General features: G+C 41.7%; 1 protein-coding gene across 2 annotated transcripts in view; it reads right to left on the bottom strand.

Annotated features, from left to right (window-relative positions):
• COL5A2 (collagen type V alpha 2 chain) overlaps positions 1–13092 on the bottom strand; it is a 306470-nt gene that overhangs the window by 40624 nt on the left and 252754 nt on the right. For both annotated transcript variants that reach the window (XM_033945794.1, XM_033945795.1), the window contains 3 exons: positions 9771–9878; positions 7586–7693; positions 2732–2785 (listed from right to left, as the gene is read on the bottom strand). In XM_033945794.1, the coding sequence (XP_033801685.1) occupies positions 2732–2785; positions 7586–7693; positions 9771–9878 (270 nt within the window). The remainder of the gene's footprint in view (positions 1–2731; positions 2786–7585; positions 7694–9770; positions 9879–13092) is intronic.

Below are 13092 nucleotides of genomic sequence, written 5' to 3'. Positions count from 1 at the left end.
TTACTGTGCACAGTAGTGGGTTTTTCCCTTTTTAGTTCTTTTAACACTGTGCTGCAGGTGTGAGTTTTTTTGCCAATGACAAAAAGAATGCCAGCTATAAATCAAAGATTGCTGCATGATAATAGTTTTTGAGGCTTTTTCTCCACCTGATTTGGATCTTAATGTTAGATCTTGGAGAGGTAGCCCACTGCTGGTGAGTGACATTTTTGAATTTTTTGTTTAATTGTCACTATGATAGTGTTCTTGAGAGACATTTAAATACCTACGCAATATAAATGTGCATGAGTCAAGCCTATAATTTGAAAGGAAACTCTGCAATGAGAGGGAATAGGATGAAGTTAAGAGGTGATAGGCTCCGGAGTAATCTAAGGAAATACTTTTTTGCAGAAAGGGTGGTAGATGCATGGAACAGTCTCCCGGAAGAGGTGGTGGAGACAGAGACTGTCTGAATTCAAAAGGGCCTGGGATAGGCACGTGGGATCTCGGAGAAAGAAAGAGATAATGGTTACTGCGGATGGGCAGACTAGATGGGCCATTTGGCCTTTATCTGCTGACATATTTCTATGTAAATTACAGAGATCACTAAGAATGTTTTTTATACTCTTAGATAATTATGTTCTGTCAGACATTATTTTGATGAACCAGTTTTTCATACCTTAACTCATGCATATCTGGTGTCAAAAATAGATTATTGTAACATTGTTTATACAGGTATTTCGAAGGCCATTCTAAAATGGTTTAGACCAGTGACCCCCAGCCAGTCGTGTTTTCAAGATATCCCTAATGAATATGCATGAGAGAGATTTGCATATAATGAAAGTGACAGGTATGCAAATCTCTCTCATGCATATTCATTAGGGATATCTTGAAAACATGGCTGGCTGGGTGGTCCCCAGGACAGGGTTGAGAACCACTGGTTTAGACACTTCAGAACCACAGATTAATTGTTCCATCCTTAAAAAGGGCTAGATGGGAGTTCACTAGATCCAAAGGGTTTTTTTTTCTATTACACTCCTTCTGTATGGAACTAACTCCCCAAATACATACATCTAGAGCAGGGAATCTCAAAGTCCCTCCTTGAGGGCCGCAATCCAGTCGGGTTTTCAGGATTTCCCCAATGAATATGCATTGAAAGCAGTGCATGCACATAAATCTCATGCATATTCATTGGGGAAATTCTGAAAACCCGACTGGATTGCGGCCCTCAAGGAGGGACTTTGAGACCCCTGATCTAGAGGAAATTTTTAAATTAATTATTCAAGAGTCTTTTGAAAACATATTTTTTCCATCACTCCTTTGGCATTGAGTTACAACAAGGGAAAAATATACATTGAATTTTACTGGTAGTCAGTCGGTAACATTATCTATCCCTGTGGAATACAATACAATCTGATTTTTTGTTTGTTTGTTTTAATAGTATGCAAGTGGCATGACTTTGCTGCATGTATACTAGATCTGACCTGTCAATTTTATGGAGGTTTTTTTGTTTGTTTTATATCTTTTTATCTATTGTACCTAGCTTGGATCTGTAGTCAGTTGAAGTGGCATATTCAATTTTAATAAACATTAACATGAAGAGATTTTTTATTGTTAACTCCAGTAATTAGGTCTCACTGCATAAAACTGGACCTGTGCTAAAAGAGCACAAACTAATGGTAGAATAACACATCTTAATTGTAACTCACATTAATAGCGTTCCCTCTCAGTCCGTTTCCAGTCTAGGAAAACTCAAAGAACTTCTAGGTAGCCACTCTATTAAATTGATAATACACAACCCAGTCCCTAGAACAACCACCCAACTCTCCTGAAGAACCTCTCAAATTGATATCCTTATAACAGAAGATACAATTAATGATATTTTATAGATATTAAAGATGTGCATTAGATGTGCATGTGGTTGGTTTATAAGCACACCTTAAAAATATAGGGCCATATTTTCTGTTTTAGCGGGGTAAATGTTTTGAACATCAACCTAATTCTAGATCAGTGGTCTCAAACTCGTGGCCTGGGGGCCACATGCGGCTCGCCAGGTCCTATTTTGAGGCCCTCGGTATGTTTATCATAATCACAAAAGTAAAATAAAAATTTCTTGATCATATGTCTCTTTAGCTATAAATGACAATATTATTATTAAGACTTAGCCAAAAGGAAAGATTTATAAACTAGAAAGAGTTTTACCTCAAGCAAAATTGTAATTTCTTTAATAAGACATTAACTATTTTTTTCTGAGGCCCTCCAAGTACCTACAAATCCAAAATGTGGCCCTGCAAAGGGTTTGGGTTTGAGACCACTGTTCTAGATAGTCTTTCTTATACACAATCATCTCTCTAGTTTACATAATTATGCAGAATTTCTTGAAAATAGTATAACTAAGACTGGATATTCAATATAACAAATGTGAAATTGCCGATGAATAACTTAGGGCTCCTTTTACAAAGGTGCGTTAGGGCCTTAACGCGCGGAATAGCGCGCGCTAAATTGCCACACGCGCTAGCCGCTACCACCTCCTCTTGAGCAGGCGGTAGTTTTTCGGGTAGTGCACGGCGCGCTAATCTGGTGGGTGCGCTAAAAACGCTAGCGCACCTTTGTAAAAGGAGCCCCTAGTAGAAATGGGAAATGTATGAATTAAAGCAACTGATTGCAGTACAAAATTTATACAACAATCATATAAACATACTAAATATGCAAACAAATTTTCAACATAAGCTTAACAATATTAAAATATGCTTACTTGGGGTCCAACGGCTCCATCTCGGCCAGGTGTACCATCAATGCCAGGAAGACCCTAGACAATGTAAATATTTGTATTATTTAATTTAAATAAATTATAGATAATTCCTGAGATAACAAATTGCATCAATTCTTAGAAGAACAAATCTAGAAAAATCTGGATATTCAGCATTATCTAGAATGTGGCCAGCATTGAATATCTGAGTACAGCAGTGACCAGAAGTTATCTGGATTTGAATTTGAGTTAGGGTCCATAAAGTGAAATGACTTCTATAACTATTTAAAAAGTTAATATAAGGATTAGCACTGGCTTTTACAGAGCTGTGGTAGAGGTTTCTACCTTGGGCCGGTGAATTCCTATGATCATCGGAGCATTTACCTTGCTAGTCCATGGTAGGAGCCTCTAGAACCCTAGTTTAGAAATGTTTTTTTATTGGAGGAGAGTATAGTATAGTGGTTAGAGGTACAAGAGAATGACATGGGGAAAAATTTTCCCTGTTCCTGCAGGCTTTCTCTATCCCCATCTTATCCCCACAAGCTCTGTCCTGGTCCCTGCCCCATTCCTGCAAGTTCTGTTCTCATCTGCACAAGCCTCGCACTTTTAATCACACAAGCCCTTAAAGATTTTAGACAGAGCTTGCAGGAATGGGGCAGGGACAGAACTCGTGGGGACAGGGATATTGAGATCCCGTGGGGACGGGGATAATTTATCCCCTGTATCACTCTCTATGTTGTGGGTTCAAACCCCATGCTACTCCTTATGACCCTGGGTAAGTTACTTAATCTTTCACTGCCCCAGGCATATTAGATAGATGGTGAGTCTGCTGAGACAGAAAGGGAAAATGCTCGAGTACATGATTTGTAACCCGTTCTGAGCTTAGAGAAAACTAGTATAAGTTGGCAGGAATATGCCCACATTCTGGCACATCCACCTACTCCAGGGCTATAGCAGGTACTAAATGGGCAGCTATGCATATAAAACTTACAGTATTCTGTAAGTTGTGCACATAAATGTTGGCTCTGCCCATGTTCCTACTGCTACCTAACTTAATTGTTTTAATTAGTGCTAAACGAAGGGGTAATTGACTATGTTGTTTAAAACCAATTAAAAAGTAATTACCCCCAAAAAGGCACTGCTACATGGCCCTCCAGGACCTGCGCCTAGGTCTCTAGCAGCTAGTGGCGCATAGTGACGCTGAAGCCTGGAAGTAGGCGTGGTTAGGGACGGCACTGGACTTTGGCATTACTACGCGCCACTGGCCACAATTCTGACAGAACCCTAGCTGCCGGAAATGTAGGCCTGTGAAACCTTGGCCTGTATTTCTGGTGCCTAGGATCCCATCGAGCCACAATTCTGAAAGTGGCGCCTGTCGGTGATTGACACACGGCAGGCGTCCATTTTGTAGGCACCTGCCACGGCAGGCACTGCTTTTACAGAATCAGCCCCTAAGGCTTTTGTGATTTATCTTATAGAATATCGCCATGTGCATAACTAGCACTTATATGTGAATGCATACATTCATGCATTTAAGAGCTAGTATTCTACACATATATGATTGCACATGGCTCTTAATATTAGGACAGCCAAAGAAGAAAGCAGAGCAGTCCCTATTGACTAGTGGAATTTAATATTAAGAATGTTACAGAATTAGGAGCTAAAACCTTTTCAACATGTATTCTAGTGTATGAGCAGCTTAGTTTCATTTTAATAAAAGAACAATTTTCTTAAAGTTGAACGGGCTATAGCAGGAGTCCTCAAATCCAGTCCTTGAGGTCCAAAACCCAGCCTGGTTTTCAGGATTTCCATAATGCTTATTTATTTGCAAGTTTCAAGATTATTTAAGGCTTGATATACCGACCATCACATGTATCTGGGCGGTTTACAGTGGTAAGAATTTAAAAAAAACAACCAACAAAAACTGTTAAATTTTAAAAATCTAATTAATATGAAATAAAAAAGAGTAAAACTAAAACTATGAGAAATTAGAGATGAACGGTACTAGGTGGAGGGATAGGGAATAATGAGAGGAAGGTAGGGACGGCATTTCTTAAAAAAGAAAAGAGATAAAAAGTTGTTTGTTTTTCTCCACTTATTGATAGGCATCTTTTAAAAAAGAAATGTTTTAAGATTAGTTTTAATTTATTTAGAGAGTTTTCATTATGGAGATGGTGGTGCAGGTGGTGAACGCAAAAGATCCAATCATTTTAATAATAATTTAATTTAATAATCTTAAATAATAAAATGCTAGCCGCGCATGCGCACTTGGTACTCGCGTGTTCCCTGATCCCTTTTCTGTCGGGATGTGGCAACACAAGTGCGCATGCGCGCTTATTACGTCACTGAGAGCAGCGAATGCAGGAAGCGGAGTAAAAAAACAAACAACTGAGCGAGCCGGGCCGCTGAGAAAGCGCGGGAGGCTTTGCCCGGGCTACGGACGGGTAAGGAGCTGGGGCAGTGAGCCTTCCCTGCGGCTGAAATGGAGCCTGGCCACCCTCCGCCACAGACCACAGGAGTCAGAGTCCTTTTCCGCGGACCCGACTACCTTGGCGATTCAAGCAGCGTGTGCACCAGTCTTCACACGTTGCTTCGGGCCCTTCTACTTCCCTGATTTGCTCTGCCGCGTCTCTGATGATGTCATCAGGGACGTGCCAGAGTAAATCAGGACAGTAGAAGGACCCGAAGCAGCGTGTGAAGACTGCTTCACATGCTGTTTGAATCGCCAGGTAGGTAGTCAGGTCCGTGGGAAGGGAAGGGGGGGGGGCGCAAGGACTCTGGGGAGAATGGCAGACACCGGCCCTGTACTAACTCCCGTGGACATGGGGAGCAGGAAGGGGTGCTGATGGACAGGGAGGGGAAATGAAGGGAGGCCTATTGCTGGACAGAGGGAGCAGGAAGAGGTGCTGATGGACAGGGGGGGAGAAATGAAGGGAGGCCTACTGCTGGACAGGGGGAGCAGGAAGAGGTGCTGATGGACAGGGGGGGAAAGGAATGGAGGCCTATTGTTGGACAGGGGGAGCAGGAAGAGGAGCTGATGGACACGGGGGGGGGGGGAAATGAAGGGAGGCCTACTGCTGAACATGGGGAGCAGGAAGAGGTACTGATGGACAGGGGGGAAAATGAAGGGAGGCCTACTGCTGGATAGGGGGAGCAGGAAGAGGTGCTGATGGACAGAGGGGAGGTAAAACAAAGGGAGAAGGGCTGCTGCTGGATAAGGGGAGCAGTGAAGGGGTGGTGGTGGACACAGGGGAGGTAAAAATAAGGGAGAATGGACAGGAAAAAGCGGCTAAGGAGACAGAGAGAGAAATAAATAAAGACAGACACACATATATTCTAGCACCCGTTAATGTAACGGGCTATAAAGCTAGTTTTAATAATAATTTATTTCTTATATACCGCCAAAGCCGTAGTAGTTCGAGGCAGTTTACAGCAAAGAAGGGCTGGACAATCAGCGAGTAAAGGTACAATCAGCAAATAAAGATACAATTTATATAGGTAAGCAGAATACAGGTACAATATAGAGGGGCTATATGTGAAGGTGAGCAGGAAAACAGGGAGGAGGCATAAGAGAACTTTGGGGCAAGAGGTCGGGCGTAGAGGTCTTAGGTTACAAATCGGTTAAAGAGGTTAGACTTTTCCTTCACTCTAATACTACACAGGTGCATATGGCCGCTCTAGTTCCTCATTGATCTTGCTACAATTATATTACACAGACACTGGTTATCTGTTTACAACATTTATTGATTGATAACATTTATAGCCCACTGATGATAATTTTCTTAATAGGTAACAATCATTGTTGAAATAATCATATAAACATTGGCACATAGAAAACAGCTATTCTAGATAATAATATGTAGGAACCAGTTTATTAGAGGTCACTAATAGTTATCATGTCTGCTAAATTGGTGTAATATGTCAAATGAATAGCATCCTATTCACTGGGATGACAATTTCCAAAAGGCATTTATGCAAGAAAACACAGATCACCCTCTTTTAACCTGGCTATAAGTGTGGGATTCTTCAGTGTGCCTCCTTTTAACTTAGTTAAGTTACAGTACACGTAAAGCTGCTACAGGGTTTTTTTCTCTCTTAATATCTCCCCAGGGCCCTCTTTTACTAAGCCTCGGTAGAAGTTTCTACAGCGGTCCAGAGCACTAAATGCTCCGACACTGCTCCAATGCTCATAGGAATTCTAAGAGCATTGGAGCAGCATCACAGCCTTTTTTTATATGGACTTTTTACATTTTCTAAATGAAATGTTTAATAGAAAAACTTCATGGAGGCATTGCACTAATCCATGTAAAGCTCAAAAGAGCCTGAATATCAAGTTTTCAAGTATAATTCATATTTGATAAAATCACTTTTTTTCATGGATTTCGTGAATATGACACTAGAGATAAGTACAATAGCTATAGATGGGACAATTGGTTTTTAGCTGCTAACATTTACCTCCTCCCCCTTTTACAAAAATGCAGAAGAGGTTTTTAGCACCAGCCGGCGCACTGAATTCTCTGCGCTGCTCTGACAGTCATAGAGTTCCTATGAGTGTCGGAGCAGCGCAGAGCATTCAACGCACTGGATGGCATTAAAAACTTCTTCCACACTTTTGTAAAAAGGGGGGGGGGATTAGTATGTTATGATGTTAGCACACAATTTTTTCCCCAAAAAAAAATGTATAATGAACAAAAATATGCTAGAACAGTATTACAGTAAACTCATGACAAGCCATGTCTATGCCACATCAAAGAGAAAGCAATAGATCATGAAACAGTCAAATATTTTGATGTCTTGTTAATTCTGTCTCTATAAGACTAATCATAATTCTACAGTGTTTTCATATGCAATAATACTTACTTCTGGACCAAGTTCACCTACAGGACCATGGGGACCAGGTAGACCTATAGGACCCGGAGGTCCTTTATCTCCTGTTGCTCCTGTAGCACCTTGTTTCCCAGGTGTACCCTATAATGACAACACAGGCTGGTTTGTAACTACCTCTGGAAACAAACTTTAAAAAACTGGAGTATTACAATAAAGATAAAGGGCTGCATTGACATTTATATGAACTTAACTTTTAGGATAATGAGTCAAAGGTAAGGAATTCCATTATCTTTAACGAAGTCACATTATAAGAAACAACAAATTTTAAGCCTGCTAAGCTAAAAGAAGAGATAAGAAAAATTGTAAAAATTTTCCTCCGATTATGACATGCCATAAATTTCCAACGGTGGTAAAATCTAGTTTTATAGAATTTGGGGATATACTTGTAATTAATTTATGTTATCTTCCTCTCGTTAATATAATTCACCTTACTGAAGGGAGTTCACATAAGAATCTCTACCCATGTAGCAGTCTTCAGGGACAAAAGAAAATCTGCGTAATGAAGTCTTTTACATATTAAAGCAACTGCTTGTTGAAACTTAATGCTGAATGGTTTAATTATCTAGGGTTCTATTTTGTTGAAAGATTAGCTATTGAGACAGATGTAACAAATCAGTAATAAACAGGCTGTCTGAAAACAGTCCTTCAGTTTCCCAGACACAAGCATTGCTCTGAGATCAACAGCTTTCCGTGGCAAAATAGGGGATTCAGACAAGGGAGACAAAAATGCATGCCATTTTAAAGGAGGAAAAGTATCTTCAGAAAAAAAAGATTCAGATTTCTGTAGGTACTTTTCCCCTGAAAGTATGTACATCTGTTCCTTTGCAAATTGATACACAGTGTGTGGAATAAAGTACTCAGACTTTGCAAGGACCCACATTGTTTTAAATACTATTTCCACCAATATCAGATCTGGATGTTAGTGTGCTTTACTGTACAGAACCTTACTTCCAAAAAAGTTTAAAGAAGAAATGTCCTGTTCGTAACATGCAAAAAATCATCCATCTCACAACCTTTATCAAACAGGAAAAACATCTAGATTTTTCTGTTCCATTATAGCTGCGAGATGGAAGCTTTTGCACTGAAAGCGTCCAAAATAAATAGCAATTTTCCAAAGTGAATAATCCAACTTTTAAATGAAAAAACAAAACAGAGATATGGCTGTCTGTCTGGCATCATTTTCAAAAATATGGGGGGTTCTTTTACTAAGGTGCGCTAGCAGTTTTAGCGTGTGCTAACTGATTTAGCGCATGCTAAATGCTAATGCATCCATAGAATTTAATGGGCGCATTAGCATTTAGCACGCACTAATCGTTAGCGTGTGCTAAATCAATTAGCGCATGCCAAATCGGCTAGTGCACCTTACTTAAATAGGGGGGATAGTTACATAAATAGCCCTAAAGAGCAGTCTAGTGGTTAATTCAGTGGACTGTAAATCAAGGCCTACAGGTTCAAACCACATTAACTTTATTTTAAGAAAAAATTATCCCTCCAGGACCTGAAAAATACCTATTGTGCCTATACACCACTTCAATACCATTTAAGCTTGCAGGTATCTTAAATATTCAGGAGATGAAGTGGAACTTGAACCTTCAGCCTTTTGTTCACAGTTCACTATACTTTTCTGACTTGCCTGTTGCTTTGTTCAGAATGGCCCTAATACCTGCAGATGACAGAGAGCCTAGTTTTCTTTTCAATTTCACTTTCAGGGGACGAGGGATAGGGCAGCAACCACTGAAAGATTAAGGAGGGGGGCATGCACAAATCCCTGCAGTGATCAGCTGCTCAAATAGAGCAACATTTTGAAACTTGGATTTGACTGAAACAGGTCTCAATTAAAATGCCCTTCTTTTTAGTCAAGGACATGTCTTCCCGTTTGAAAATCCTTATTCAACATTCTAATTTGGACCTTCCCTAGTCCCACTCAAAACACAACCACAACACACCTTACACCCCTTGCTATTTGAATGAACTACACAGTGTGAAATGTCCAAAATCAGGATTTGGACATTTTTAGTAGATTCTTTGAAAATGAGGTTTTTTTGATCCTTAATTTAAAAGTGGGAATTGAGAAATCTGGGGAGAGTAGAAACATTTAAGAAATAATTAATAGTAGTAGTAGTAGTATCAATTTATGAACAGATCGTTTACTACTTACTGCTGCTCCTGGAAGGCCAGGCATGCCTCTTTCAGCACGTTGGCCAGGCATACCAACAATCCCTCTCTGTCCAGTTGTTCCTGCTGGACCAGGTGGACCATCTGGACCCTTAAAATGAGAGCGTCATAACTTTAAATTAATAAAATGTCTTTGTTTTGGGGTTTTTAAAAAAAAATCTTTTATTAAGTTTTCAAAGCTAACAAAAAGTGCAAAACAATATACATATATATATATTAACTAGTCATTAAGCCCGTTACATTAACGGGTGCTAGAATATATATCTGTCTGTTTTTCTGTCTCTCTCCCTCCGTGTCTCTCTCTCTCTTTGGCCACCATTCTCTGTCTGTCTTTCTGTCCCTCTCCCTGCCCCTGTGTCTTTCTTTCTGTCTCTCTATCTCCTGCTGTCTGTGTCATTATTTCCCTCCTTTTCCCTGTGCAGCAGCATGTTCACCCCATTTCCCTGTGCAGCAGCAACAGCATTTCCCTCCTTCCCCCCCCCACACTTTCCTTTGCAGAAGCAGCAGCGGTATTTCCCTTCCCCTCCAGGTCCCTGTGAAGCAGTAGCAGCATTTTCCCCCACTCCCATTCCCTTCTCTTACCGCGAGCTGTCCTGCTCCGTTTGGTCCCTCCCTTCTCTTAACGATCTGGCCTGCTCCCTTCCCTTCCCGCAGTGTAGCCTGCATTCCAGTAGCTGGAGTCCTGTTCTTTTTCGCTCCCCCTTCCCTTCCCGCGGGCTGGCCTGCTGCGGCCGAAGGTTTTATTCAAGTTTAAAAGTGTCGGCGGCGGCTCCTCTCACGATCCCCACCAGCGTCGGAAGCCTTCTCCGATGCTGGTGCAGGCTCATGAGAGGAGCCGACACCACAGCTTGAGAGGTGGCGAGCAGGGAGTCCAGTGCTGCCGGCCAGTGTGACGAAGTGAGGACCGGAGGGGGGAGTCGCTGCCGAAATCGCTATGTTAGATGGAGTGAGGGATCCTTGTATGCGCGCATGCGCACTCTGCCAACCACGGAACTACAGATCAGACAGCTTAACGTTTTATTATATTATAGATAATCATATTAAGCACATATAATCAATCAATAACAATACAGAAAAAAATAAACCCCCCTCTTCCATCCAATACTTTATTTAGAAAGACAGTAGAAGCACTGCTGTTATTGCTTGTCATTTCTAGAGTGCTTCCAGAACATGTACATTGTAGAGACATACATAAGACCAAACCTGCCAAGCTGCCCATTTTCAGCGGGAGACTCTCACTTTTGCAGGTCTTCTCCCACCCTACCGCCAATGGGCCGGGATCCCTTACTAGGTTTCCTTCCTGTGCTGCGGTAGCAGGAAAGGCCTTCATAAAAGGTCATTTATTGCTACTCCCGTGGCAGTAGAAAATGACCTTTTGTGAAGGTCTTTCCTGTTGCTGTGAAATGGAGAGACAACCCCTATTGCCTCTGGCCACCAACTGGCTGTACCAGGGGCAGAGAGATGGTCAGCCCTCTTGGCGGTTCTGTAAAACTGATATTCTCTGTTCCTCAGAGTTTATTACCTAGTTAAGGCAATCATGCATGATAAATGGGAGTGTCTACCAGAGTTGGGTTTTCTTTTGCAACAATATGGAAAATGTCAACAACATATCCAATGATTTTGCATGACAGCCTATCTCTGGTAGACATTCTGTATTTTTCATTTGCCAATAATTGTGTGCACTATTTTAAAGAAGGCAAACTCTTTTAGAAAGAATATACATTAGAGAATGACAAAGTAGCTGTTACCCATGGCTAGCCGCAGGTAACCCGCCGAAATGGTGGAGAAAAAGAAAGTGCTCACTGCGGGTACGGGGACAAGGCCATCCATAGTCCCGTGCAGCAGTGAATGGCCTTGTCTCCGCAGTTAAGGGAGGGAACGCGTGTGGTCACCGATCACATGCAGCCCCCTCCCTCCTTCCTACCTACTGATTGCCGCCGCATCTATCTCCCTCTCTCCTTCCTTCCCACCTACTGATCGCCACCACATCTATTTACCTTCCTCCCCCCCTTCCCTTCGTGGTGTATTTTAATTTAATTTGTTTAAAGCAACCAGAGCCTGAAGTCCCATACGTCTGTGGAAGCTTCTCCTCTGACGCAAAGGTAAGGGGAAGGGAGAGAGGGAGATGCATGAAGGGTGCGGAAGGGGGGTGGAAAGGAAGTTAAGGAACAGACGCTGAAGGGGGTGGAGGTGGGTGGAAAGGAACAGACACTGAAGGGAAATGAGGAAGAGAGAGGGGAGAAAATGCTGAAGGGAAATGGGGAACAGAGAATGGGGAGAAGATGCTGAAGGGAAATGGGGAACAGAGGGGGTGGAAAGGAACAGATGCTGAAGAGGGTGGAGGGGAATGGAAAGGAACAGACACTGAAGGGGGGAGGTGGAAAGGAACAGATACTGAAGGAAAATGGGGAAGAGAGAGGGGAGAAAACACTGAAGGGAAATGGGGAAGACACGCTAAAGGGAAATGGGAAACAGAGCGAGGGGAAGTGATGCTGAAAGGAAATGGGAAAGAGAGCAAGGGGAAGTGATGCTGCAAGGAAATGGGGAACAGAGAGTGGGGAGAAAATGCTGGAAGGGAAGAAGACAGATGCCAGACTATGGGTGGAGCAGAGGGAAGAAGATGGGTGCCAGACCAATTGGGGGGGGGAGGAAGAGATGGAAGGGGAGGCACAGTAACAGAACAAATGGAAGAGGCAGAGAGAAGGCAGACAGTGAATGGAAGGAATTAAATAAGGAGAATATGAGGAAAGCAGAAACCAGATGAAAGGTAGAAATTTTTTTTATTTATTTTCTTTTTTTGCTTAAGGATAAAGTAGTGTTTCTTAATTAACTTAGGCGCTGGTAGGGTGCTTACCGGCACTTAAGTTTAGGCGCTATTTGTAGAATTCCCCCCTAAATGTCTACAAACTTGCCACGCCCATGTCCCACCCAAAACATACCCAGGTCATGCTCTCTTTCAATTTACATGCACCTGGATCTAATATGTGCATATCGCAGGTGTTGTGAAATAGAGACATAGCTGGTTATTCAAGAAAAATGTTTCTGAGATAAATATTTAAGTGCTGCTTTATGCATGTATTAAACCTGAATAAGCCTTGTTAGATGAGGGTCACTGTTAGGGGTGGTGGGAACAAACTTATGTTAACATCAAAAGGCAAGTGGAAATGTAAGCTTAAGCATTCCCTGGGGTAACTTGGCTAACAGGAATATGAATGTACTTCTGTTTTGAAAATATGATGGTACCAATCAAGGAAAATGAATATGTGTGCTATTTACACATGGGCTAAGTTATACAATTACTTCTT

Source organism: Geotrypetes seraphini, chromosome 5 (genome assembly GCF_902459505.1).
Source record: "Geotrypetes seraphini chromosome 5, aGeoSer1.1, whole genome shotgun sequence".
Classification (NCBI taxonomy): domain Eukaryota; kingdom Metazoa; phylum Chordata; class Amphibia; order Gymnophiona; family Dermophiidae; genus Geotrypetes; species Geotrypetes seraphini.
This window is presented reverse-complemented; position numbering and strand designations above follow the sequence as displayed.